At 39.3% G+C, this 27194-nt stretch overlaps 1 protein-coding gene and 1 long non-coding RNA gene across 2 annotated transcripts in view; one reads left to right on the forward strand and one right to left on the reverse strand.

Moving 5' to 3' along the window:
* The window catches only part of shmt2 (serine hydroxymethyltransferase 2 (mitochondrial)), a 42609-nt gene extending 26419 nt beyond the window's left edge, over positions 1-16190 (forward strand). The window contains exons 6-12 of the mRNA XM_007253393.4: positions 2491-2613; positions 5614-5753; positions 6031-6193; positions 8349-8448; positions 8632-8787; positions 8926-9033; positions 14404-16190. Of these exons, the coding sequence (XP_007253455.1) occupies positions 2491-2613; positions 5614-5753; positions 6031-6193; positions 8349-8448; positions 8632-8787; positions 8926-9033; positions 14404-14531 (918 nt within the window). The 3' untranslated portion in view covers positions 14532-16190. The remainder of the gene's footprint in view (positions 1-2490; positions 2614-5613; positions 5754-6030; positions 6194-8348; positions 8449-8631; positions 8788-8925; positions 9034-14403) is intronic.
* LOC111193759 (uncharacterized) lies at positions 13970-25325 on the reverse strand. The gene is made up of 3 exons (XR_002650700.2): positions 25085-25325; positions 22498-22649; positions 13970-14059 (listed from the first exon to the last, which is right to left on the reverse strand). It is a non-coding gene; the product is annotated as an uncharacterized LOC111193759 (long non-coding RNA).
* Positions 25326-27194: the final 1869 nt, after the last annotated feature.

Consider the following 27194-nt stretch of genomic DNA (forward strand, 5'->3'; position numbering starts at 1 on the left):
AACATTAGATTAAAAAATAAATAACAATAAGTAAATAAATAAATAATAAAATCTAAAATAAGAAAAAAGATAAACTAATTAAATAACTAATTTAAAACAGTCACAGGCTTCCTGATGGTGATTAGGAACTAAAAGCAGATTTTCCCAGTTCTGTAAAAAACGTTTGGCTAAACATAAGTTTGGCCAGTCGATTACTCATATTCTCATACACGCATATGTCTAAATACTGTATATTTAATGCAGTGTGTGCTTTTTTTGTGCAACATAGTTTATTAGATTATATTTAAGTTTGCATTAAAAAGCTGGGCAAGACTACTAACACCACATTCTCCTCCTTTTGCAAAATCATCTGCTAAGAAAATCAACCAAATGCAGTAAACATGAGTATAGTATTGTAACCATGCCATGTTGTAGCTGTTGTTTTCACACTTGTGTGCAAAACAGGTAGACTAGCCATTGTCTGCTAGGCATTCCTCAGGCTGCTGCGGCTCCTGCGTGATTCATTGATCAGTGCCTATGTGTGCACGCGTCTGTACGTTTGTACGTGCGGCTCATCAATGCAGCAGAGTTTTTGGGTGATCAATGTGTTGGGCTGTGTGCTGTCTCCGTGGTCTGCCATCTGATGGATGGAAGGACATTCCCCTCTCTACGGGAGAGATAATAGGAAATCGACAGGCGGGCCGTGGCCTCTCTCTCTTCTCTCTCACACACACACAGACACACACACACACACACAGACACTCTCACAAAGACCCTAAGAGCCCATGTCAGTGAAGGAGTGAGTAGATGGACTGAGAGTGAAAGAGTGGTGGAGATGGGAGATTACCACCTGTGCAGGCGGAGCGAGGAGTAGAGATGAGTAGTGGCACAAGAGAGCCTTCAGATTATCAATGGTATTTTTCTGATAATCAGTCCTTTATATTAGCTAATCAGGGTTACTTTACCAGGTAGAATATGGTCCGATTCATCCATAGAGAGCCTCTCAACATCAGCAAGCATCAGTCTGCTAAATCCAGCACCAGTCACAGTGCAGAAATGTGAGGTATTACAGTGCAGTTTATACACTGTGCTGTTCATCAGAATCGTCTGAGTAGTGGCAGCTGCTGAAGTATGGAGTTTTATGAGTGGGTGGGTTTGTTTGAGTAGGGGGTGGGACGCTGCCTTGATCTGATTGAAGTGTAGAATTGAGCAGAAAATCTGAGCATCCTGCAGAAGCACGTGCCTGTTGTGAGAAGGAAATAGTGCCAAAACATTAGTGACCCCTCTTTCACATTTTCTCTGATGATTAATATGAAGAAAAGTAATGTGTACATGGGGACTGGCACAGCAAATGCATTTGATATATAAACATTTATGGTGCTTGGCTGGTACTCTAATCCATACTGACTTAAATTTGAATCATGGTGCAGAGGTGGAGGAATGAATGAGAAAGTAATGATATTAAATGTCTGGAGTTCATTCCAAGAGTTGCATTTGGTAGCGATTTCATGGGAACTCTCATGTGTGTTCTGAATATTTGTTAACGTGGAAAAAAGTGAAAGTGTAAAAATATTCGGAAAAAGAAGGAATTTACTGTTTAATATAATATAAACTAAGAAAAATATTATTTTATTGTACTATGACAAATTTATTTTGGATCTGAGTTTATTATAGATTTATTCATTATCTAAAACACATTGAACAACTGCACATCTCATTACAGGAATTCAAGGAATTTATTTTTATTAATTGCAGCACATTTTGAATAAAAATCATTATTTAAATAACTAGTATTTAATTGAATTAACATCTTTAAGAATTTGCTACTTCTAATGCAAAAATGTAAAAATATGAAATATTGTGTGTAATGAAAATAGTTTTACATCTTGTAATACAATATTTTTACAGAATCGCTCATACCAACTACAGAGGACAATTAGAAGTGGATGATCACACAATTCTTCTTTTGGTGAAGAAAAGATCTTTCACAAAACCAAATTAACCAAAATATTTCCCCCCAAAATCAACATCTAATAATGCATAAGAAAAGAAAAAACATAATATTTAGCTAAAAAACAGCTTGCTCAGCTCTGGGTCAGAATTTGAGCAGAGTAATACAATGTTTCTTTGTACCAGAATGATGGGCACGTCCAAACGTCCCCATCGTCCAAAGAACAAAATCATTCGACCAAATCATGCAAGTTTTTATTTTACACGTTTATATTATTTTGCCAACAATAGATTTAGCTAAAAGTAGCGAAATGCATTTATTAGGAGGGATGTCCACAAACATTTGATCATACAGTGTGTAAACAATAGTTAGCCTTATGTCTATCAAATGTACATTTATTTATTGTATTTATTGGTTTTAGTTACTTGTTTTTTCCCCAATAAGCATATGAGGAGGTGTTTAAAATTTACTGTCATATGAAAGTGACTACAAAATGCACTACAAATGAATGACATTCACATGAAAAATGACGCACCGCTCTCTCTTTCCTTTACGTCTAGCCTAAAACAGGTCTAATAGACTATGACCAGATGGAGACGACTGCAAAGCTGTTCAGGCCCAAGCTGATCATTGCTGGCACCAGTGCCTACGCCCGCCTCATTGACTACGCCCGCATCAAGAAGGTGCCACACACTTCTCTCTCGCTCTCTGTCATTTTATACCTCTCCACCTGTTCTCCTTTGTCTTTTTTCTTTTCGTTTTCCTGTTTCTGTCTTTTTTCTAGTTTCTGCTACAGCTGTTCTCTCTAACATATTCTCACTGTTATCTATTGTTCTATCTGTGTTTCTTTCTATTTCACACACACACACAGATCTTCTCTGCTTCACATAGATACACACCATTGTTTAATTAATCATTTTTGATGCTGATTTTTGCACCCTTTTTTTTTTTTTTTTTACTTTCATCTCACATTATCCACCACTTTATCTCTCCCTCTATTACTCTCAAACATGCACACACTTCTGTCTTATTCTCTCTTGCAAACCTTCTCACACTCACACACACAGTGTTGGTCTTATTCTGTCTGCATCAGTAGGATGTTTTTAGCACTGTGCCATGTGTTGTGTTTCCTCACTGGAACAGACTTGTGAGAGACATGCTCCTCACACCCGTTCTGTCTCTTTCGTGTTCACACACACACTTCTTGACCATAACTAAGCAGTTTTTGTGTTTATAAAATAAGTGTTAGTCTGCTTTGCAGCTGATAATAGCTGACTGCAAAACTCACATTCACATAATGTTCCATAACATTTCTGCAGTGTCTGCTTTTTTTTTTTTTTGCTTTTGGGAAAAGAAGAAAGGTTCTATGCCTCTGTCACAGAGTTTAAGATAACATACATAAATGTATCTTCAATGTTATGTACATGATTCAGAATAGGGTACTTAGCCTTTCAAATTGAAAATATGAGAAAATGTGATAAAATTACAAAAATATATTATTTAAAAAATGTGGTAAGTTTAACTAAAACAGCCTGCATCATTACAAACATTTTGCTTTGAGTTTGAGTAGCATTGCATTAAGCTTCTTCCCTCTCGGTTCCCTTAGGATAATTTAATATTAGAAAAATGTATCTGTTGGTTTATAGGGCAGTGTAAAAAAAAAAAAAAAGCAGAAGATATGGCCAGGTTTAAGAGATGTTACTTATGGGTTTTAATTTACAACTTAATTAATAACCATTAGTAAACGTCCATCCAAAATACTAAAATTGACGGAAAAGACAAAGAAAAACTTCTGAGCTTTTAATGGAAGTTAATGCAAACCGACTTAATTCTAAATCCTAAAAATGGAGAAACAAGGTTTTGCCAGAGAGTGATGCTTAAATTAATATCTTTAAATTTAACGCCAACACCTGTCCAGGTAAACGGGTTGAGATCTTTCTGTGCTCACTGTCGCTTTTTCTTTTGGAACGTGGATTGCCATATAATATGAAGGCTGTGGTGTATTATTATCGTCTCTGCAAACAGCTGGCGAAATTTTTCCACCCTCTGCAAAAAGTAGCGAAAGTCTGTGTTCCTCACTTGCGTGCGAGTCACAGTTCCAGCAGATCTGCACCTCCTTTATAGACTGACAGTGCAGTGCTGCCACTGCAACACTGGAGTTCATCCTTTATATTGTATTTAACCACATTTAGCTGGTTTAATAAATGAACCAAAAGGTGCAGCGTAAATAAATAAAGTGCATTAATGACCGCAGTGTCTGATTGAACAGACTGGACATCAGTGATTTTGCACATCCAGTGAGTTCATCCTGCCCTCTTTTTTCAGTATTCTCTAAAAGAGTTTGCTGGGTTCTTCTTAGCTGGGACCAGCTCCAGCTTTCCTGGGGCTGCTACTCCTCTCTCTCTCGTTCTTTCTTACCCCCTCTAGTTCTGCCTCTATCTCTTATGCTCTCACGGTCTCTTCGTCTTCCTCTTTTCCTTTCATCCTCTCCTCTCTTCCCCTCGTTCTTTCATGGATTTTTATCCTCTCTCTTCCTGCAGGGCCAGATTGTGTGTTATGTTTGTTGCAGGGACTCAGTGTGGCCTGATTTTACTGCTTGATAAACACCAGATCCACCACACACACATACATACACAGATTATGCATATTAAGCAGTCGTGCATGAAATTATCAGTTGATAATCAGTTGGAAAGGAACTTTTGTATCTCTTCCCGTGATAAGCAGTGATGCATCACTTTCTATACTGTTCGAGGACGACACAGATTTTTTTTTTCTCCCTAGAAAGCAGTTTTTGTAAATTAAGTATTATTTTGAGCTTTTGTGAATACGTTTTATAGTGCTGCGAATGCATTTGCTGCCTTCTAAGTTGCTTAGTTTTTGCCAGTAAACCTTAAAATCGTTTGGTAAAACATTCAGTGGACTAATGTCCACAAATAACATCTATAAAACCTGTACGACTTGTAATAATTGATATCAAAAACACCTGTCAGTTTATGACCTACAGTTCAAGCTCAGCAGGGTTATGCAGCAGGACAATGACCCAAAGTGCACAAACACGACCACCTCTGAATGGTTAAAAAGAAATATAGTTCAAATTTTGTAGTAAGAAGTCAAAATCCAGAACTGAATGCCAAAATTCTGTGGCTAGATTTTAAGTAGGCATTTCATACTCAAAACTCTGCAGTTTAGGCAAATTAAAACAATTATGGAAAAGACAAGAAGGCCACTGTTTCTCCACAGCGATGATAAAGACATCACAGATGACAGTAAAAAATTGGTCATAGTTGTTACTACCTAGTGGAAAACAATTAGTCATTAGGTGTAGGTGGGGTGCAATCACTTTTTTTTTTTTACATGGTGGATATGGGTTTTGAGTACATTTTAGCTTTAGTAAATGGATTGATCATTTAAAACCTGTGTTGTGTTTACACTTGTTTTCTTTATCAATTAGAAAAAAATACTTGGATGATTTGATGCCTTTAACTGTGCAAATAAAAGAAGAATATAGAGGATTCTTTTCACAGTATGGTTTCATTTTTGTCTCAGTGTTATCTTCCCTTTTTCCCTCTCCAAAAAAAATGTACTATCATGTATTCAGTCTTTTTTTTTATACAGAGATGTTTATTTAAAGTCTCTCTCTCTCTCTCTCTCTCTCTCTCTCTCTCTCTCTCTCTTCCCTCTAGCTGTGTACAGAGTTAAATGCGTATCTGCTGGCAGACATGGCCCACATTAGTGGCCTTGTGGCTGCTAAAGCTATTCCCTCTCCATTTGAGCACGCTGACCTTGTCACCACTACCACACACAAATCCCTCAGAGGAGCCAGGTACTGTGTGTGTGTGTGTGTGTGTGTGTGTGTGTTTGTAAAGAGTACTACTGTGTAATGAGTGAATGAGCACACTAATCTTTCAAACACAGTTCAGATAAACAAGATTAATTTCCTTGTAGTTAATGAACTAATTAAAGAGCAGAGTATCCTTAACACATTACATGTTAATTGGATTTCAATTGCAGTGTAATTTAGTTTATTTCATTTATGAAGGTTTAACAAGTGTAGAAAACCAAGTGTTGGTTAATTCAGAATTCCTGTCTTCTCCTCTCAGGGCTGGGTTAATATTCTATCGGAAAGGCGTTCGCTCGGTGGACAAGAAAGGTGCTGAAGTCAAGTATGACCTTGAGGACAAGGTCAATTTCTCAGTCTTCCCCTCGCTTCAGGGTGGACCCCACAATCACGCCATCGCTGGGGTCGCTGTAGCTCTCCGACAGGTATGATCCAAACTGACCACCCCACCCAAGCTTGTTTTAACATCTTTTGTTCCATCAGTTGATTTGGCATGTTGTACATTTGTTTATGTAAAATGAAGGAATGATGTTAGATACCTAGGCAACTAACTATTGCACTGTACTGTTTTTTTCGCACTATAAGGTGCACCAGATTAAAAGATGCATTTTATGCAACAATAGTAACTAGTAGTAGGAACGGGTGTCACCACTGGGTGGCGAGACCTGCAAAGCTGAGCAAAGGAAAGTAAACAAAACTGTAATTCTTTAAGATTAAAAACATTTCTGACAAGTCAAACAAGAACTGTATGTTAATCTACACAGATTTCTCTCCTGCAAACTGTTTATTTACAGTAAGCTTAGATTCCCACTAAAACTGTAGCATTAGCATTAATGGCTCACAGCTAGCAGTTAGCGGCTAATACCATCCGACAGCACTACACTGAGGAACCCTAAGTGTTCCACAGGAACAGCTAACCACGCTAAGCTAAGATAGCATTTTGGCAGTCCGGAGGCGAGTATTGTCGACCTGTAGCTTGCTGCTAACCCCAGCTAGCACTGCTGGAGCAGCAGGCTACAGGTCGATAATACTCGCCTCTGGACTGCCAAAATGCTATCTTAGCTTAGCGTGGTTAGCAGCTAATGCTAATATTGCTGGAGAACTAAACTGAAACTCCTGTATAACGCTGCACTTCAGCGGAGTGGCTTTATTGCTCCTTAAAACCTGACTGGTAAAATTTATCCGGATTATAAAACGCATTGATGATTTGGCGGAAAATTTTATTATTTTAAAGAGCATGAAAAATATGGTATTCATGCTTGTGCTTTGTGAACATGCATCATCTGGGGCAGTCATGGCCTGAAGGTTAGATAAGCAAGTTTTGTTGTTGGTTTGGACCTCAGGGTCCCAGGGTACATTTGGGCCTAAGCTGTTTTGTTTAAGGGAGCCTCAGCTGTGGTCTCAAGGTTGGAGAAGTGAACTTTTGGCTCATAATGTTGCTGGCTCAAATGCCAAGACCGGCATCCGCTACTGAGGTGTCCTTGGGCAAGGTACCTAACCTTCATTTGGATCTGGTCTGCTGCTGTGCAGTGGCAGTAAAGTGTGCGTCATGTGTTGACAGTTATTACAAGATTTAAGATTTTTTTATCGTCACATCACAAAGTACAGGTGTGAGTGAAAAGGTTGGGTGCAGGTTCCCACTAGTATGTAGAGAATAATATTAACAACTAGAATAATAAGATTAAAGAGAAATATACAGTTAACTTTACAGTATACACAATACACACAATAACTTGCACTTAGACATACAGACATATGGTATTGCATGGATATACATTGAATATATAAATATTCTGTGCAGATGTGCAGATATCTAGAGTATGTGTGTGGAAGTGAGGAAATAGTCCAATAGGTAACAGAGTAATTATGAGTAAAGTGTAGGTACAGAATGAGTTGTGTGAGGAGTGCAGGGTGCAGAATGCTGTATGTGGGATAAGTATGAGACACTCCAGTAGGTACAGTGTGAAAAGTGCAAGGTGCAAGAGTTTGTATAGATGGCAGTGGGGTGAGTTGTGCAGAACACTGTTCTAGTGGCTGTTTCACAGCCTGGTCGCCCAGGGGAAGAAGCTATCTCGGAACCGGCTGGTTCTGGCCTTTAAGCTTCTGAGCCTCTTTTCACTACCTTTAGCCTAGTTAAATATTGCAATGTTTAAAGGAGAACTCTGGTCTGTAGTGAAACATGATAACGAGTACAAAAATTAGCAGTCTGTAAGACGGTTGGGAGCATCAGCTAAAAGTGCTGTATTTTGTAATCCTGGGGTGAACGGAGGTGGGCTTTTTGAAAAAAGCATGTACTTGTTATGTTTCACTACAACCAAAGTCAATTTAACAACAGAGTTCCTCTTTAAAAATGGGGTGGGTGTTACACTATAGTTATCAAACCTCTCCTGTTACATATGCATTTCAGGGTCATTTTAGCCATTTTTAACACTTACAATAACCTTCTGTGTTTTTACAAAACAAAGATCCTCTAATGAAATTGTTGAGTTCAACTCTTCCACTGCAGTAAACAAAGAAGATTCACTGCAAGCAGACCTTTTGACCTTTCTCTATCTTTCCCTTTCTTTCATTTTCGTTCAGGCCAACACCCCAATGTTCAGAGAGTATATTGCACAAGTCATAAAGAATGCGAAGTCCATGGCCAATGCTTTGCTGAAGAAAAATTACACTCTTGTGTCAGGTAAACCGAGACAGATTTTTTGTTTAATGTCTTTTAGAATAACCCTATATGTATTTCTTTGTTATGCTTCTTCATTAAAGTATCAAAATGCTTAATGAGCTTATTGGAATATTTGCTGATACATATAGGTTACTGATATGTTCAGAATATTAGGTAACGCACATCTTTCTCTTTCTCTCTCAGGTGGGACTGATAATCACCTGGTGCTGGTAGATTTGAGGCCTCAGGGAATGGACGGTGCTCGAGCAGAGAGGGTTCTGGAGCTTGTTTCCATCACTGCTAACAAAAACACCTGCCCAGGGGACAAGAGCGCAATTACACCAGGAGGCCTCCGACTAGGTTAGAAGAGTGTAAAAATATATACATACATACACAAACTCACTTACCTCCCTCTTAATGCTCCTACAATATCTCTAAGAGCGGTGCTGATGAGTTGTGCCATTCAGCTTGTCCTTGTCTGCTGCTCTTGTGTCCCAGGTGCCCCTGCGCTGACATCTCGGCAGTTCAAAGAAGCAGACTTCGAACAGGTTGTGGAATTTATGGATGAAGGCTTCAAAATCGCTTTGGACGTCAAGAAAAAGACCAGTGAGTTCTCAGGACAATAAGGCTTTTGGCTTTAATGCTTTTGATAAGAACTGTCTGAATATGATCACCTCAGATTTGCATGGGAGCTACGAGGCTAATGTATCTAACAAGTAATAGAAGCATGCTTTATCATGGCTCTGTGTGGTCAAAACGAACAAAGGAGCTGTCACTGTGACCGAAGTATCGCCAGATTAAGTTCTGCCTCATGCTGCTTGCCATCAGCAGCCAGAGTCCAAGAGAGCAGGACCAATTGTGCTCTCTTGGACTCTGGCTGCTGATGGCATGTGCTAGTTTTTACCCTCCTGGCGTTGGTGGCATTGCTAGTCATATGAACAGGGCTTAGGTAGTTGATCATCAAAATTAGGGAGAATTTTTTTTATAAAACATGATTTTTATAAAAAACCATCAAAACATATTAGAAGTGTATACCCCACCAACTATTCTCTTGCTTGAATTACGAAACACACGAAAACAAAATACAGAATCTCAGATTGTAATATCAAAAACACTTACTTATGATTTGAACTACTGTAATTTATGAGAATGGACAAACACCCCAATATCTAGGGTTTGAAGATGGCTACACCAGTGGCAAATGTGGAGAATGATTTCATGATTCTCACTAAAGGGTCTCAAAGAAAGTGTTAGGTTAACCAGTTCTAAACCTTTTCTTAATGAAGCTCAGTATTTACCCATTCTATTCAATACATGTATCTGCTCAGGCCTTCATTAAACGTAATCAAGTGAGCAAGTCTAGTCTAACTAAGATGGCGGCGCGTGCACACGCTGCGGCTTCTCGCTCTCCCGAGGATACAGCGCTTTCGTGTCTTGTTTTTGTACGTCTTTGTCGTGCGTTCACGTCCTGAAACGCACCTACAGCCGTGAGTTTCTGCTGGAAGCCGGTAGAAACTCACTTTTGGATTTAAACCGCGATCTCCGAGAAGAGCTGCGAGCCTGCGGCGTGCTCCGGACACCCGCACCCCCACCGCTGCATCTCGCCCACAATGGAAGCGCCACAGGCGGCGGGAGAGACGGCAGAAGCGCGGTAAGCGGGGAGGTATCCGAGCGAGGCTAGCAGCTAGCCCACACAAGCCAGCTATCCCCACCATGCTTTTGGCGAATGTAAGATCGCTGGACAATAAACTGGACTACATCCGCTTACTTCAGTCAACTCAGAAGACCGTGAGAGACTGTTGTGTTTATATTTTCACGGAAACTTGGCTCAACAACAGCGTCCCGGACCATGCCGTTCAGCTGGAGAGGCTAACATGCTATCGGGCGGACCGCGCGCTAGCTGACGGAGGTAAGAGCCGCGGCGGCGGACTCTGTGTTTACATCAGCGATGCTTGGTGTCGGAACGTTGTTGTGGTCTGTAAACACTGCTCACCGGTAGTGGAACTGATGATTATCAAATGCCGTCCGTTCTATCTACCGAGAGATTTCTCCGCCGTGCTGATCGCTGCTGTTTACATCCCTCCGACCTCCAACAACAGCGTGAGGAGTGAAGCACTGAATGAACTGTACCAGTACATCAGTGAGCAGCAGACAGCGCACCCAGATGCTTTTCTCATTCTGGCTCATTCTAATCAGAAGCCATGGCTGACAGGAGAGGTCCACAAGCTCCTGAAGGCTAGAAATGCAGCCTTCACAGCTGGAGACCAGGCAGGCCTGAGGACAGCCAGGGCCAACCTGTCCCGCGGCATCAGGAAAGCTAAGAGGCAGTACTCCAAGAAGATATCCCAACGCTTCAGCGACAGCAGAGACACACGGAACCTGTGGCAAGGGATTCAGTCTATCACAGGCTACAAACCCCATCCACAGACCTGCAACAGCGACACATCTCTGCTGAACGACCTGAATGGATTCTTCGCAAGGTTCGAGCCACTCAACAACACACCCGCCCAGAAATCCATCCCTCCTCCTGGTGACCAGGTGCTAACGCTCTCCCAAGACAGTGTGAGGAGAGCATTCAGCAGGATCAATGCTCGAAAATCTCCTGGACCTGACAACATTCCTGGTCGTGTGCTGAAGGACTGTGCCTGGGAACTCGCAGAGGTTTATACGGACATCTACAACACCTCTCTGAGTCAGGCGGTGGTTCCCACATGCTTCAAAGCCACCACCATCATCCCTGTCCCTAAGAAGGCATCGCCATCCTGTCTCAACGACTATCGTCCGGTTGCACTCACCCCCATCCTCATGAAGTGCTTCGAACGACTAGTCATGCACCATATCAAGTCTTCACTCCCCTCCTCCCTGGACCCCTACCAGTTTGCATATCGGTCAAATCGCTCGACCGATGATGCCATCTCCACTGTTCTCCACTCAGCCCTCACACACCTGGACAAGAAAGACACCTACGTCAGAATGCTGTTTGTTGACTTCAGTTCAGCATTCAACACAATCATCCCCCAACAGCTCATACACAAACTGGACAGTCTGGGGCTGAGCACTTCCCTGTGCAACTGGCTGTTGGACTTCCTGACTGGTAGACCACAGGCAGTGCGGGTTGGCAGCAACACATCCAGCATCACCACACTGAACACAGGGGCTCCCCAAGGATGTGTACTGAGCCCCCTCCTGTTCACTCTGCTGACCCACGACTGCACACCAGAACACACCTCCAACCTCTTCGTCAAGTTTGCGGATGACACGACGGTGGTGGGTCTCATCAGCAACAACGATGAGTCACACTACAGGAGCGAGGTGAGCCGCCTGGCCTCCTGGTGCAAACACAACAATCTCTCTCTGAACACAGAGAAGACTAAGGAGATTGTTGTGGACTTCAGGAGAACTCACACACTGCACACTCCTCTGTCCATCAACGGAACTGCTGTGGAGAGGGTGAGCAGCACCAAGTTCCTGGGTGTGCACGTCACAGAGGACCTCTCCTGGAGCACCAACTCAGCATCACTGGCCAGGAAGGCAAACCAGCGTCTCTACTTTCTCCGCAAGCTGAGAAGAGCTGGAACCCCCACCCCCATCATGACCACTTTCTACAGAGGGGCCATCGAGAGCATCCTGACCAGCTGTTTCACCGTGTGGTACGGGGCCTGCACAGCATCCTGCCGCAGGACCCTCCAGCGCATTGTGAGAGCAGCTGAGAAGATCGTTGGCACCTCTCTCCCCTCCCTTCAGGACCTGTACAGCTCCCGCCTCACGCGGAAAGCCCTCCGTCTGGCAGGAGATCCCTCCCACCCACTACACAGCTTCTTCAGCCTGCTGCCATCAGGGAGAAGACTGCGGAGTCTCGGGTCTAGGACCAGCAGACTGCGAGACAGCCCCATCCATCAGGCTGTGAGGATGCTGAACTCTCTTCCCGCACTACCCCCCATCCCAATCCTGCCCACAGCACACACACTCTCATCATCCTGACCCCACATCCTCCCACCAACACAGTACTGAAACTCTGCACTAGAACACACACAGTACTGTAACTTTTGTAAAAGGACCTGCACTACACACCCAATACCTGCACTACTGTTACGCTGCACTGTCATACACACTTTAATTCCCCAAGAACTGGGAACTTTAAGAACTTTACCAGCCTTAAGCTAGATACAACATTGCACTACTGTTATACGGGTTCTATTTATATTGTCACTTGATCTTAATCACCATTAATATTGCACTATTATCTTCTGTCTCACAAATGTCTATTGTGTTTTTGTTGTATTGTACATATAGTGTCTCCCACTCATTTAGATTTAGATTATATATTTATTTCTTTTTATTTCTATTTATATATCTATTTCACCCCCACCACTACTGCACCTTGTTCTGTCTCATGTATGTCTGTGTCCCTGCTGCTGTATTGTACACATAGTGTCTCCCCTTTTTCTTTATTTTTCTTTATTATCCATTATCTGTACTTGCTGTAAAATTGGGAAGGAGAGTAACGTAATTTCAATTCTATGTATGTCCTGTACATATGCAGCATTGACAATAAAACTACTTGACTTGACTTGACTTGAAGTGTTGAAACTGAAACAAATAAATCCATACAGTATCTGGAGTTTACAGATAAGCCAGGACCTCAACCTGTAGTGGTGTAACTGTATTCCTCGGTCTATATGTCCACAGTACTGTGAAGTGTAAAGATGTACATGGTGAAGTCACAATATTATAATCATCTCTGTGTTGCTACTCTTCACCAACCTTATTAGCGCCACCAAACATATAGGGACAGTTCTATATTTACAGACTGTAGTCATGTTTTACATTACTATACATTATTATCCTTCTTTTACCATGTTCCACAATGATCAGGAACACTAGAGCTTAGATCGGGTCCAAAAAAAAATCCAGCCCAACCCCACCCAAGCCTGTGCATGAACTGTCTAAGCCCGACTTGCCCCAAAATTTGTCATTATGAGCTTGAGCCAGATTTAAACCCCATATTTTTTAGAAAGTTAAAACTGACATTTTTAACTACAGTTCCGAGTTGTTTAAATGAGTGAAATCTGTTCAGAATAATGGTAATGAACAGTGCAGCATGAAAAAGCATAGGACTATTATTTAAGAAATTATTATTATTATTATTATAAAGAATGCAACTCCAGAATGTAATGTGGATGAGTGGAGGAGCACACACGCACACTGCACAGGTCAGCACTGCATAATTTATAACTTTTTAACTTATGCAACTTTTCTGTACGATCGCAGTGTGATTTGTAACTTTACTATATTGTGATTACATAGCAGTAAAAAAGGAAGGCCTACCTCACCTTACTTTAAATAAATAAAGCAAAGCAGCACAGCTGTGTCTGATCCATTTGTACCAGCATAACACACAGCAGTGGACCTATGAGGACCTGACCATTAAAGAACAGGACAAATGGGGATTTTGATAGTCACTAGGAGTTGACTAACATTCCTACATGGGAATGTAACCCTCTACCTAGACCGAGACTTTGGTACTTACCTTGTTGGAAGGGTCTAGGAATGAGGGTGCTGCTGGGTGGGTCCTCTTCTAGAAGCCAGCAGGATCCACGGTTAGCCTAGGAGGGGATCTCATGTGTAGAACCTGTAAAAGAAGAGAAATATTTAATAATATTTAACATAAAAGAAAAATCACGGGAACTCACCTGTTAGTGTCCATGCAGTATCCCTGTGTCTGCTCTAGCCAAAACTCACTCTTATAACACTGCACTTCAGCGGAGTGGCTTTACTGCTCCTTAATACTCAAGTGGTAGAATTCATACGTACGATGCAATTGATTTTTAAAAGTGCACTGCAATTTTTGGCAAAATTAAATTATTTTAAGTGCCTTACATTCTAAAAAAATACGGTATAGAACTAGCAAGTGTTCTATGACATCAAAGCCTTCTAACATGCTATTTTCTTTCTTATCTCTCTACTGCTATACAGAAAAGCTAGCCGAATTTAAGAGTTTCCTGCTGGAGGATCCAGAGACAGTGGCCCGCATCGCTGACCTGCGGCACCGTGTGGAGGCTTTTGCCCGGCCCTTCCCAATGCCAGGCTTCCATGACCACTAACTACTAAGTTGACTAAGAGACAGACAAGCAGACAGTGAGCGAGAAACAGTGGTGAATCTACACACCCACGTAGGAGCCTTGCAGCTTTTTGCAGCAAAGTAAACAGTAAGAAGAAGGTGATTAGTTTCAGACAGTATTTTGAGCCTTTGTTTATCAGGCACCTTGTTGGTAAATGCAGAAAGTGAGGTGTTGGTAAATGCCATGGAGGATATATATGTGGTCATCATGCACGATTATGCTGAACCAATGAACAAATCAATTTATTAACTCCAATGTCTTAAAGTCTTGAAGAGGCCAGTAGTGCAAACATACAGTTCTGCATTCTGAAAGCTTTCTTGTTTCAGCATATTTTTCTGAAACAAGTGGCAGCAGGCTCACATTCAGAATAACACGAGCAGTGGTTTAACAGTCACAACTGATGTGTAACTGATGGGATGTCCAAATATTGTGGCTCTGTGATCTAGATTTTATAATGCTGGAGTTCCAAGTAGAACATGCTTAATCAGTTGAATTGAGCTGATATTAATTGATGGACTTGCCAAACTAAAACTGTGAAGCACAATTTGGACAATTCTAGTTGTAGTAGTAGTATTAATTAAGGTCTGGAACTGTTGTAGACTAACAACAATTCATGTCTTGGATTTATTTTTTTTTTTCTTTCTTTTTAATTTAGAAATTAACATTACATTGCGAACAAGTTGTGTTAAGAACAAAACTGATTTAAACTGATCCTTGCACTACATTGGCACTCATTGTGTTTACAGATCATTTTTCACCTCTCATGTCTTAATATTAACCTGCAGAACAAATGAGTTATTTTCTTTTTCACCCTAACAACTGCTGCTGCACTCAAACTAAGAAAAAAAAATACATTAATTGTTATTTATATAGGAAAACTAAAACGCACATATGTTTCAAACTTAGAGTCTAATATAAGTAAGAGCTTATGATGGAAGTCATTAATGAATTGTGGAGTATGTAAATGGAGCTTAAGATAACATGGGAAATGGGAGTCTTGCCCAATGTAGTACAGGTACTTTGTTTAACTGTTGAAATGTATTGTTACTAGATATGTTTTGGTTAATTAACCTACTTACCACCCACCCCTCACTAACTCAGTTGGTTTTAGGGGAAAATAAATGTGAAAATGTAATGATATAATGATAATCCTGACCAAACGTTATAAGGTACTGATGAAATAGTCTGAGGGTAAGAGATAGATATTTTTGATGTACGCGTCTTGTTTTCTCCATGTCCACCAGCAAAGCCTACAGTAGCCTCTGGTTTCCCCCTTAAAGGAGAACTCCGGTGTCAAATGGACTTGGGGTGTTGTGATAGCCCACCTCCATGCCCTGTGCACTTTCAAAGCTCTCATTGTAAGCATGTTGGGAGCATTCGGCTAAAAACGCTGTGTTGCAGAATGCTGGGGGTAAACGGAAGTGAGCTATTTGACAAAAGTATGTACTCATTATCATGTTTTACTACAATCCAAGTCCATTTTACATCAGCTTTTACCTTTAACTCTAGTCTATCACTCTCCAGAATGCTGCCTAAGAGACATTTTTATCTGTAAAGTTTTTTAAACTGACCTTTACAACCTTTATAAGTGTACAATTTTGTAAGAAAATCTAATCCCAATAAACATGTGCAGTAATTAAACTATGCCTGCTTTTCTTTTCTTTTTTATTATTGGTTTGATTAAACTAAAGACTATTAAGCCCTATCCAGACGGGATTAGTTTCTCAGGGGGACGTCTGTGAAAAATATTTCCCGCTTCTACTCAGTGATAAAACTCTTGCATCCGGACTGCAGTTGAACAAACAGGAGTAGCAGTGAATTTTTAGGCTTTCTCGGTCACATGACATCGCGTTCAGTAGCTCCTCCATTTCCACTCGCTGATGTGTTTACATGGATCTCCAAGGAATTGTGCACCCAAAGTGTAATTGCGGTGCGTAGCAGTGGACAAAAAGCTATTTTATGAAATGCGAGGAGACAAAAATCAGAGATGTGTGTCTGGACGGGACTAAAATTACTGGAGGACCACTGAGTTCAGCGAAAAACAGAAGATAATTCTCAGAGGACGTCTGAGAAAAAAACATACATGGTTGTTCCGGACAAGAATAAAATAACATGAAAAGAGAAACCCCCATAAAAGAGAAAATGACCCCAGGACCCCCTGAGAAACGAATCCCCTCCGGAAAGGGCTTTAGACTAGATTCTTCTTAAAACAAAACATTTTGGATTTGAGAGATTATGTGGAGGCTGGGAAAGCAGGACTGTGCTTATGGATTACAGTGTGATTTGTTCTTGATCTGGTGATTAAAAACAAGCTGATGCATTATGGAACACAAATAGTGATTGCTTGAACAGGTACATGTAAGTGTAATCCGTGTGTGTGTGTGTGTGTGTGTGTGTGTGTGTGTGTGTCCTTGAGCGAGACAGCAGCAGCAGAATGTGTGCTGTTCCACAGCTGTGCTTTAATGACAGGCCAACAGTGGAAATTGTCTCACTCAGAGAAGCTGTGTGAGAGAGAGGGACACACACATCCACACAGCCTACCTGTTTTGTGTCAAGGAGCAGTAGCTCTCCCGTCAGCCTTGCTCTTTGCCTCACTGTTACCATGTCACTGTTAGCTCTCTCCCTCTCTCTATCTCTCTCTCTCAGAGAGACACAGACAGGCAGGCACTAATTTGACAATAAATCACCAATGTTCAACGAGGGACGGATAAGCGACAGCGCCCGCAATTAATTGGACTCGTTTATTTGGAGTGGCACACCGTCGTGGTGGCGCTTGTCATAATTAAAAACGCATAGCAACATGACGAGTCATTACAGGCAGACGGCTGTTCGGTCTTAAGTGCTGTTTTAGAGTTAAGCTCCAAACTGTCCTAATGCACCATAATTATCTCATAATAAAGTGTAAGTGTCTCCTATAGCGCAGTAATGCTCCCCCATCGAGAGAGACTGAGAGAGTGAAGGATGGATGGAGATCGCGAGGGAGGAGCGGAAACGTTCCACTCATCAGTTAGTGGCCTGACAGCCCTGTGGAGAGACTGTGCTGAAGGGGAGCACGCCCATCTTCTTACACATGGGCATATTTCTTCCCCTTCTCTCTCTCTCTCTCTCTCTTTCTGTCTCTCAGTCTCTCCTCAACTAACAGAAGTATACTAACACCTCTGCTTTTTACCACCAGCAGCTGCTTAAAAAAAAAATAAATAAATAAAAAAATTCAAGCCCACCCCCAGTTTGAGTGCCAGGCTGCTGTGATAAGCAACTCCTAGCCTGGAAGACTGGACTCAACTCGCCCTCATCCGGTTCAGCTGAGGACAGCTTTAACTAATGGCCCAGTATCACTGCCTACAAAGAAATGATTCACTGAGTTTACTATATTTGGTTCCAAATCAGATGACAAAACATTGAATTAAAAATATATTTCAAGAACACACTACTGTGTAACGATGCACTCTGCTATGCTAACAATTAGATTCGAGTCACGATTCTAAATAAATTAATATTTGGAAAAAAGCTTGAATGGCAAAATTATGAGACTTTTTATTCTTGTAATTTCTTGTGTATAAACAATGAAAAAATCACCTTCTGTTCTAAAAATGCTTCATATTCTGTTCTAAGCGTAAACAAACTAATGCTGTTTTATTTCTCAATCACTTGGATATTTAGAGTGAAAGTATCATTGTCTAAGCAGACAGTAACAAACGAAATATAATTTATTACTTTACTTAAAGAGCACCCCAGCCAAACCCCCAGGAAAAAAGGGCTGGTATTATTGGCTTCAGTCAAAAATGACAGACATGTCCTCCGCCCCTGGTATGCCCCCACTATTTTTTTTGGCCCTTACTAGCGGAATAGGCCTTTCTCTCGCTTCCGGGGTCTACATTTCCGGGGTCTGGACACTTCTGTGTAAGCTCACTTATTATGGGTATATAAAACTCAACAGAGCATCAGGTTGTAATAATAACTAGTAAATCTATTTGGGGAAATTTAAATGGTTTAACGAACTGAGGGTAGTAACCGTGAGCCTTTTCTTTTCTTTAAGGACCGGTGTTATGACAGGTTGTGCTACCCTGTCCAATCACGCTACCCTAGTGTATATTTCAATGTAAAAATAAGCTCACTTTTAGAAATATGCTTCCAACAGCATATGTGTGTATATGTATAGCATGTGTGTGTGTGTATACATACATGCATACATACATACAAGGTTTGCAACATTCCAAACAAGTTGAACTGGACCACAGATTTCTGTATTGTAAGAAAGAATGGCAACGTTAAAAAATGGAAAATACTTTACTGGCCCTAATGTTTTTTTAGGCCTGAAATGCAGGCAGGGATTTTATTAAAAAGAGAGATTAAATTGAATATTTTGAGGTTATGCAGTCTGCAATCAAATAAAAGTCAAAGAATATATTAGAAACACTTTGTTAGGTTTTATATGTACCTTTCCCATACTGTCCCAACATCAGTATTACATTAGTGTATATAAACACATGTTCTTTCTCTAAAGTTGTTATTTGAATATATAAGCAATTTTCTCAGAGTCTCACACAATGATGTTAAAGTGGTGAAATTATATCATGTTGACCTAATTTTATAGGTCTGAAGTAATGGGATTCCTCAAAGTCACACTGCAGTATATTTTGCAAATACACACACGCACACACACACACGTATGCATGTTATCTGTCATACCTACACCTCAGGCTTCACATTCACAAACACTTTTCCACATCGCGTGCACGGCAACTCGTTCTGAGATGAACATCTGGCACATAAACGCACACCTCTTTCCTTCCTTTTATTCACACCAGACTACAGCTTGTGGTGTCACTTCTCACTGTTCGTTACACGCAGAGGCTGACTGAGGAATAAAGAGAAACAGGATTTTATTTAAATACCATGTTAACATATAGCCCGCAGTGTGCGTCTCATTTTGGGGTTTAATTGTTTCTATGTTTATCATTTATGGTTGGGAATCTCTAGGTATTTTATGATTTGATTATATTTCAGTGGTCTATGTTGTGATTTTAAAACGATTATTGATGTATCTTGATGTATACTTTAGTTCTATATAGGATTTCATGACTACATGGTACTTTTAAAGTAATGTATCTATAATGATTCATAATGAATCTTAATTTTTAAGCTCTTTGACACTATTTCTATTTACTTTTTACTATTAATAAAACAATGAATACAAAAAATTGTGGATTAATATTGTGTGGGTTATATTAAAACCAGCTACAAGGAAACCAAAAACAAAAAGGTATTTATAATGTTTGATCTTTGTACGAATAAAGTATTATCCAAAGTATATATAGGTTTTTTTTACTTAATTTTGTATTATAATTAGGGCTGCAACGATTAGTCGATATAATCGACAATTTCGATCATTTAAATTTGTCGACTAATCGTTCATTTGTAACAGTACTGCATTACACAAAGTGCTGGGGAGAAAGCATGACGGGAAATGGGCAAATGGCTCACTCACACAGGTTAAACTCAGCTTAGCCTGTGTCTCCAAAAGTATTCAAACACAACAGTTTAAACACATTGCCTTTTAAATCTCATGTTCAGCTGTTTCTCTTGTTTTAAGAGATGAACTTGGCAGAAAAAATCGTCAGATTAGTCGACTACCAAAATAATCATTAGTTGCAGCCCTAATTATTATTAATAATTATTATTGATGCTTTTTAAATAAGAATATTGTAAAGTGCTGAGTTACTGAGAACTAGGAGCTTTAATGGCAAAAATAAACTAAATAAAATGTAGCTGAGTGCATGTGCTAATGTCTGAGAGAAAGAGAGATAGAATTTGAGAATACAGCACAGCGATGTTTGGAGGAAAATGAAGCGTGGATGAAAGTAGCGGATGGTGCATACTTTAAAACATGAAATCGAACAAGCGTACAAGTGTAATGTTAGCAATGTTCATTAGCATTGCTAACATTAGTTAAACTAACAGTACCTGGCTAAGTGTAAGAGAGATACTGTACTCTGTCCACTCAATTAAAATGAAGTCGTAATATATGTTATAGTTACTATATGTTACTGTTATATGTTACAGTAACTACATACTTTAATAAAAACCTTTAAGAAAAAAAAAATACATACAAGTATCCAAGATTCTCCTGAAAATAACATCCAGCCAGTGTGAATGTTTCCTGTAATATACTATGTAATTTTTAGTTTAATACAGGTACATCAAACTATCAAAATGTACTGCAAATTGGTCTTGGGGCTACTGCAAATTGCAACTAATTAACTAATTTAACAAATAATCTGAAGATTTGTTGACTACTTAAATAGTCATTAGTTGCAGCCCTAATCTACACGTGTGTATATACATGTGTTTAGACAGTCATTAGTATTTACTGTACCATTCTGTAGATGTTGAAATCTCTGCACTGTTAGGCTGTACTGTATACTAGACATATTTTTCACAGAGATGTTTCACAGTGTGTTTAGAGCTTGCTGTTTGCTGTTTAATATTATTGAGGTCACTGTAAAGCATCAATACAAATTAAACAAACTCACACACACACACACCGACACCGAGAGCTATCACGTCAGATCTTCAGACCCGGGCCTTCTGCCAGAGAATGTGTTGTGAGGAGAGCTGCCACTTAATTAATAATGTCTTCCGTGTTGGTAAGACGCTAGAGGGTGTTCCCGAGCGAGTCCAAAATTAACGGCTTCTTCTGAGCAAAATCCTAATTTGCAAATCATTAAACATTTTTATTAAGACAAATGCACTCGTTTTCTCAACACAGAAAAAACACGAAATATTTCAGCATGTCGTATTTTTCAGCGCATTGCAACTCCATTTGTAGGACTTTCTTATGGCTGCAGCTTAATGGCATACTACCCAGTAATGATATTAGGTATATACTATGTATACTTATCTTAAAAGAGCCGGTTAATGGGAAAAATGCCATTAAGGACAAAAGCTTAGGCCACGTCCACAGAGTCCTATAGTACACTACCCCTCTCCCTAAAACACATTTTTCTAAAAGCCACAATGAATATAATGTTATAGTAAAATGTTAATGTTGATAAATTTGTGATGCACTAGGCTCCTTCCTGTTTCAGCTGCATATATGCTCATTGAAAATGAATGTAGCAGAGTGCATTGTTACACCCCTAGCTAGAACCTTGTTTTTTATGTTTAAACTGGGGGTGTGCCATATCGCAACGAGACTATTTTTTTTTGCAAAATACCCTGAAATATTGTGATTTTATTTTAGCGCTATACTGGCCATTAGGGTACAACTTTTTTTTGTTTGCAGCAAAAGAAAAAAAAAAATTCTTCTCATTTTTTCATTAAATATATCTACTGGAGACATATTATATCTGCCCAGTTTCCATTATTTTACGTTAATCCTGGATATATTAAGTGAATTATAAGTCTGATAATATCCTGAATCATTAACTTCGGTTATAATCTGGTGAAAACTTCAATTAGGATTTACCATATTATATTGTATGCAGTTATATTGCCAATTAAAATTTATTATTCATTTTGTTGCAGAAATTATTGAAAATATATATATATATTTTATACGTTTTGTCATATGGGCAAGAATATCGTTATCGCAAAAATACCTTAAAATATCCTGATATTATTTTAGGCCATATTGCCCGCCCACCCGTAGTTTAAACCAGTCATGAACAAATGCAATATATATACACTCATGCAAAATAACCAACCAATACCCAAAGTTGACTGAATGAAAGTTTGGATTAAACTCACTTATATCAGTAAGTAGCATGTGTGCACTATAAGACTGCTATGAAAAATTAATTCCAGTCTTTTTCCTCACCCAGGATACAAACTTGTACAGACCTGATTGTATTTTTGGGAGCATTGAAGCCTAAAACAATAAACGACACTGGTCACTTTAGCCCATGTTGGGCAAAATGAAAGGAAAAGAAATGTAGAGCTACAGTACCTCCAAACAAATGCAACGCTTCAGTCATCCTGGGTCCTCTCTCGCTCTCTCTCTGGCTGCATCCAGAATCCCCAAAAGTACCTCAGTTTTCCTACCGATCCTCCTCCTCTCCTCTGTGACCCGGAACTGATTTCTTGACGCCATCTTGCCACCTGTCAGAATACCAGAGGAGACGTAAGAAGCTGTTTAAAATCCTCCTCCAAGAGGCTTCCAACAGAGAATACACCACAGTATCATACCCAGGAAATGCTTTAAAGATTTTGAAGTAACATCACTGTGGCCACGCCCACAAAGTACATGTTTTTTTTTTTTATTAAATTAAGTACTTATTTATTAATTTATATTTTGACTTGTGTATGTGTAGAAATAATACAACTTTATAAAAACATGTTGAACATATATCCTCACTTATTATGAACAAATAAAAGAGATAAATAAAATTTTAAAAAAAGCTTCAACTTTTATGGCAAATATTTCACATAATTTTAGAAATGTAGTATTTTCTCTGCAATAAACCAGGAGTTTAAACATCCACTTTTGACAGGATATATATTTGCTTGACGATTTGCAAAAGCTGTTATTGGCTGAGCAGTATTCGGGGAGCAGAAAGCAAGTGTTGTGATTGGCCCAGTTTATTAGTAGTTAACATCCTTTTGAAAGGTTTCAGCTGTCTCATTTCCCCAATTACTGCTCCTCCTCTCTTCTCGTCGATTCCTCCACCTTCTTCGGGGGTAGGAGAGGAGGAGTAGGAAAGGAGGAGTAGGAAAAGTTCCTGGACGCAGCTTCTCTCTCTCTCAGAGGCTACGTTCACATTACAAGCCACATTGCTTAAATTAGATTTTAAATCTGGCTTTTTTGACAGTTCACATTCACAAATGTAAGTGAGCTGTATCTGTGTGTAATGTGAACGAATCTGTCCCTGAAACGTCTCACATGCGCACATTGATACCTGTATAAACATTGCCTTCTTCACCAACAACAAAAAACCTCATATTTGAGCGACGACTCGTAGCTTTATAAAGGTGAAATTAGCAGCTTATAAGTGGAGCATCTTTTGCTGGAGTGGAGAGTAAACACCTGGTCTGAAGTTTATGCTCAGGTCGAGGAGGTGAAAAAAAGCCCAGGCAGTTTGCTTTTGCTGATTTTGCAGCTATAGCTGGACATCTGCACCAAGAGAAACATGTAGCACTTGAAAGAAGCATCAATTATGATTCCATTAATTCAGATCAGATTTTTTTTGAGTAAACATGCTAAATATGATTTTTTTTTTCAAATCAGATTTGAGTCACTTTCATATGTGGTTCTAAATCGGTTGCATATCCGATTAATGGACATGCAACATGAATGTGAACGGTCAAATCGGAATTCATGCATCTTTTTTCTTTCACGCATGCGCTACGTGCTTCTCTCTCCTCTCATACCCACACATCTCTTGGTGCAGCTGTGTCCCCAAAACACATTTTTCTAAAAGCTAAAATGATTATAATGTTATATATTAAAATGTTAATAACTTCAGGATGCACTGGGCTCACTGATTCGGCTGCATATATTCCAATTAAAAATTAATGTATTTTAGTACAATGTAAATATATATTAAATAAGCTTAGTTGGACTGGAGTTTGTCTGGAGTTCTCTTGAGTCTCTGCACGGATCATCTTCATACTAGGCTAAATACTTCTGCTGTGTTCTTGCTGTAGTGTGGTGTAACTTTACTGAAGGAAAAGAGCTTTACTCAGACAATGTAGTGTAGTGAAATGAGATGTTTCAATTTTAAATGCAGCCAAATTAAAGTAAAGTCCCCACAATCTGAAAAACTATATATAGTAATACTATAAAAAAACTATTTAAGTAGAGTTAATTAATGAATTATATTCCCTTTATTACTGCCTGCTTAGACAATGTAATTGTCACTCTAGATTGCCTAAATAAAAAAGTGATTATTAAGAAAATATAACAGTACAGGGGGCTAACTGTATACAAGGTGCAGCTATAGCTGCAAAAACAGCAAAAGCAAGCTGCCTGGCCTTTTTTCACCTCCTTGACCTGAGCATGTACTTCAGACCAGCTGTTTACTCTCCACTCCAGCAAAACATGCTCCACATATGAGCTGCTAACAAACGCATCCATTTCCCTTTATAAAACTACGAGTCCTCTCTCAAATATGACGTTTTTTTTGTTGGTAAAGAAGGCTGCGTTTATACACGTATCAATTTGCACATGTGTGGCATTTCAGGAATAGATTCGTTCGCATTACACACAGATACAGATCACTTACATTTGTGAATGTGAACAGTCAAGTTAGCAAAATCCGATCTGAGCAAAAAAATCGAATTTGGCACATTCACACAGCCATGAAAAAATCAGATCTGAGCCACACTGAGCAACAAATCAGATTTGAGTCACTTAAGCCTGGTAATGCTAACGTAGCCTTTGAGTATGCAGCTCTGGAGTCGTGTATCCCACTCCCTGGCACTGTTAGCTAAAGCTCCAGCTATCCTCACACAGGGCTGTGAATATGTTTATCTCTCAGTTCCAGTAACTCCGACAAATAAAGCAGCTCTTCTGAAGTACAGAGACAGTAACTCACCTGTAACAGTTAGTTAATGGTGAACTCTCACTCCAAGCTCTCCACTCTGGCTCCATACTCTCACCTCATTAACACTCAAACTGAACGTTTGGTCAACGCAATTAAGTTAGTTAGCACTTAGTGAGAATGTTAAGCTTCTACTCAGCATTTTAAAGCTCCAGCAGACACTTACTGCAGTTAATAACAGCATTTTTTACTCTAAAAGTGCTAGAGCTCAATTATTTTACTGCTTTACTGCAGTTCATCTGGTCTTTGGAAACTCCAGCCACTCTGCCCCGCCCCTCCCACTCAGGAACCAATAGAAAAGACCCAAAGCGTGAGAGGCTGTTAGACTATCCAATCAGAAAGAAGATAAAGGAACCCAACATAGGTTGAACTGAGCACTTAACATTTAACATTTAACACTGTCCATTTCAACCAAACCATGGACCTTAATAACATAAACCTATAAATTATTAATATATATATATATATATATATATATTTTTTTTTTTTTGCATCTTTTACAACTGCGTTTTAAATCTTAGTACTACAAATAAACAACTTAAAACACATAATTATTAAGAAAACAAAATTTTTATTTTCTATGCTTTTTTTCTCAAGGGGCTACAAGCACTTGAATAATTAAAAATATGTGTCATATTCCATTAAATCGGAGTTTTGTCTTCAGGAAATTACATTTTGTGTACATTGACCTAATTGCAAAAGTAAGATATGTAAACATTAATAAAAACTATTTAAAACACACATTGACAAAATAGCATTTGTTACCTGTCCCCACCATGAAATATAATTAGTAAAATTCATTTTTTTTATTGTTGTGTCACTCCAAATCCCATCTATGCTTAAAAAAAATCGGAAAAAAATCATAATAATATTTAAGTTAAAATACACATTTTAGTTGTGTTCCTTGGTTTTACTCATTCCTGTTACCATAGCACATTACCCCATCTGAAACACCTGGAACATTCACATCTACAGCAGGACCTTACATCAGCTGGTTCTTCTAAAGATCATGAGAAGACCAAAATTAAGTTCCCTCATTTGTTTTTCTGTATATTTGACCTTATTGTAACTATGACTTATAGGATGTCAATCTCATTTTTTTCCCCCAAAATGATAAGCCTGTCAGGTGTCTGTGATTTTAGATTATAAGGAGCTGCTTCTTCAAATGTTACAGTACATTATTTTGTGATGCAGGTCTATCATGTCATCTTTAGCACTGTTGTTAAAAAAAGTTAATTTCTAAGCCATAATAGATTGTTAAACTTGTGGATCAAATGCAGCCTGAGCCCTAAATGTTTGATCTGATCTTGAGTGTGTCTTTTAAAATCTGATCAATCAAATGTCTGATCAATTGAATTCATCACAGGTGGACTTTTGCTAATTCCAAAAAGATGAGGCACCATCTCAAATATGATTAAAAAAAAAAACCCAGAGCTCAAAGCATTATGTCCTTCTGTAATGTTATTTTTTTTTTTTTATAATTAATTTTTTTATAATTATTATTTTTTTAAATTAAACTTTGTCATTGACATGGTATTGAGTGGACAACTTCTTTTTTTATTTCAACTCAAGAACGCAGAATAACCACCTACAGATCTCTCATTAAAATCCACAGAAAGTCATTATGTCAGGTCAGCTAAACAGAAGAGAGCAGTAGTTCTCTTACCATGTTGTTAAATTGGAGATTCCACTGCTGTTGCCTTGCTACTGAATACACATATCCCTGTACTCATCTCTCTTTACATGAGCTTCTGCACTGTGAGTGTAGTGTAGTGGGCTTTGGATGCGACTGAGATGAACAACTGTATGTGTGTGTGTGTGTGTGTGTGTGTGGATGTGTGATAGAGAGAGAAAGTATAGGAGTTCTTATCACTTTTTCATCAGCATTATAAAAGTGAAAGAAGCCTATAATCCACCTCAGTGAACCTGCAGCCGCCACTGCTGAGCTCCATCACAGCTCCTTGTTTACCTATTTACATGTGTGTCCTTATCTCATCCAGTACGACTCTGCCTTATCAGAAAATATCAGCTACATCTCCTTTGGCCCTTTTGGCAGGACATAAACGATATCCTTCAGGAGCGCCTTGGATTTAAGAAACAGAAT

The sequence above is a fragment of the Astyanax mexicanus genome, chromosome 5, assembly GCF_023375975.1.
Source record: "Astyanax mexicanus isolate ESR-SI-001 chromosome 5, AstMex3_surface, whole genome shotgun sequence".
NCBI lineage: Eukaryota > Metazoa > Chordata > Actinopteri > Characiformes > Acestrorhamphidae > Astyanax > Astyanax mexicanus.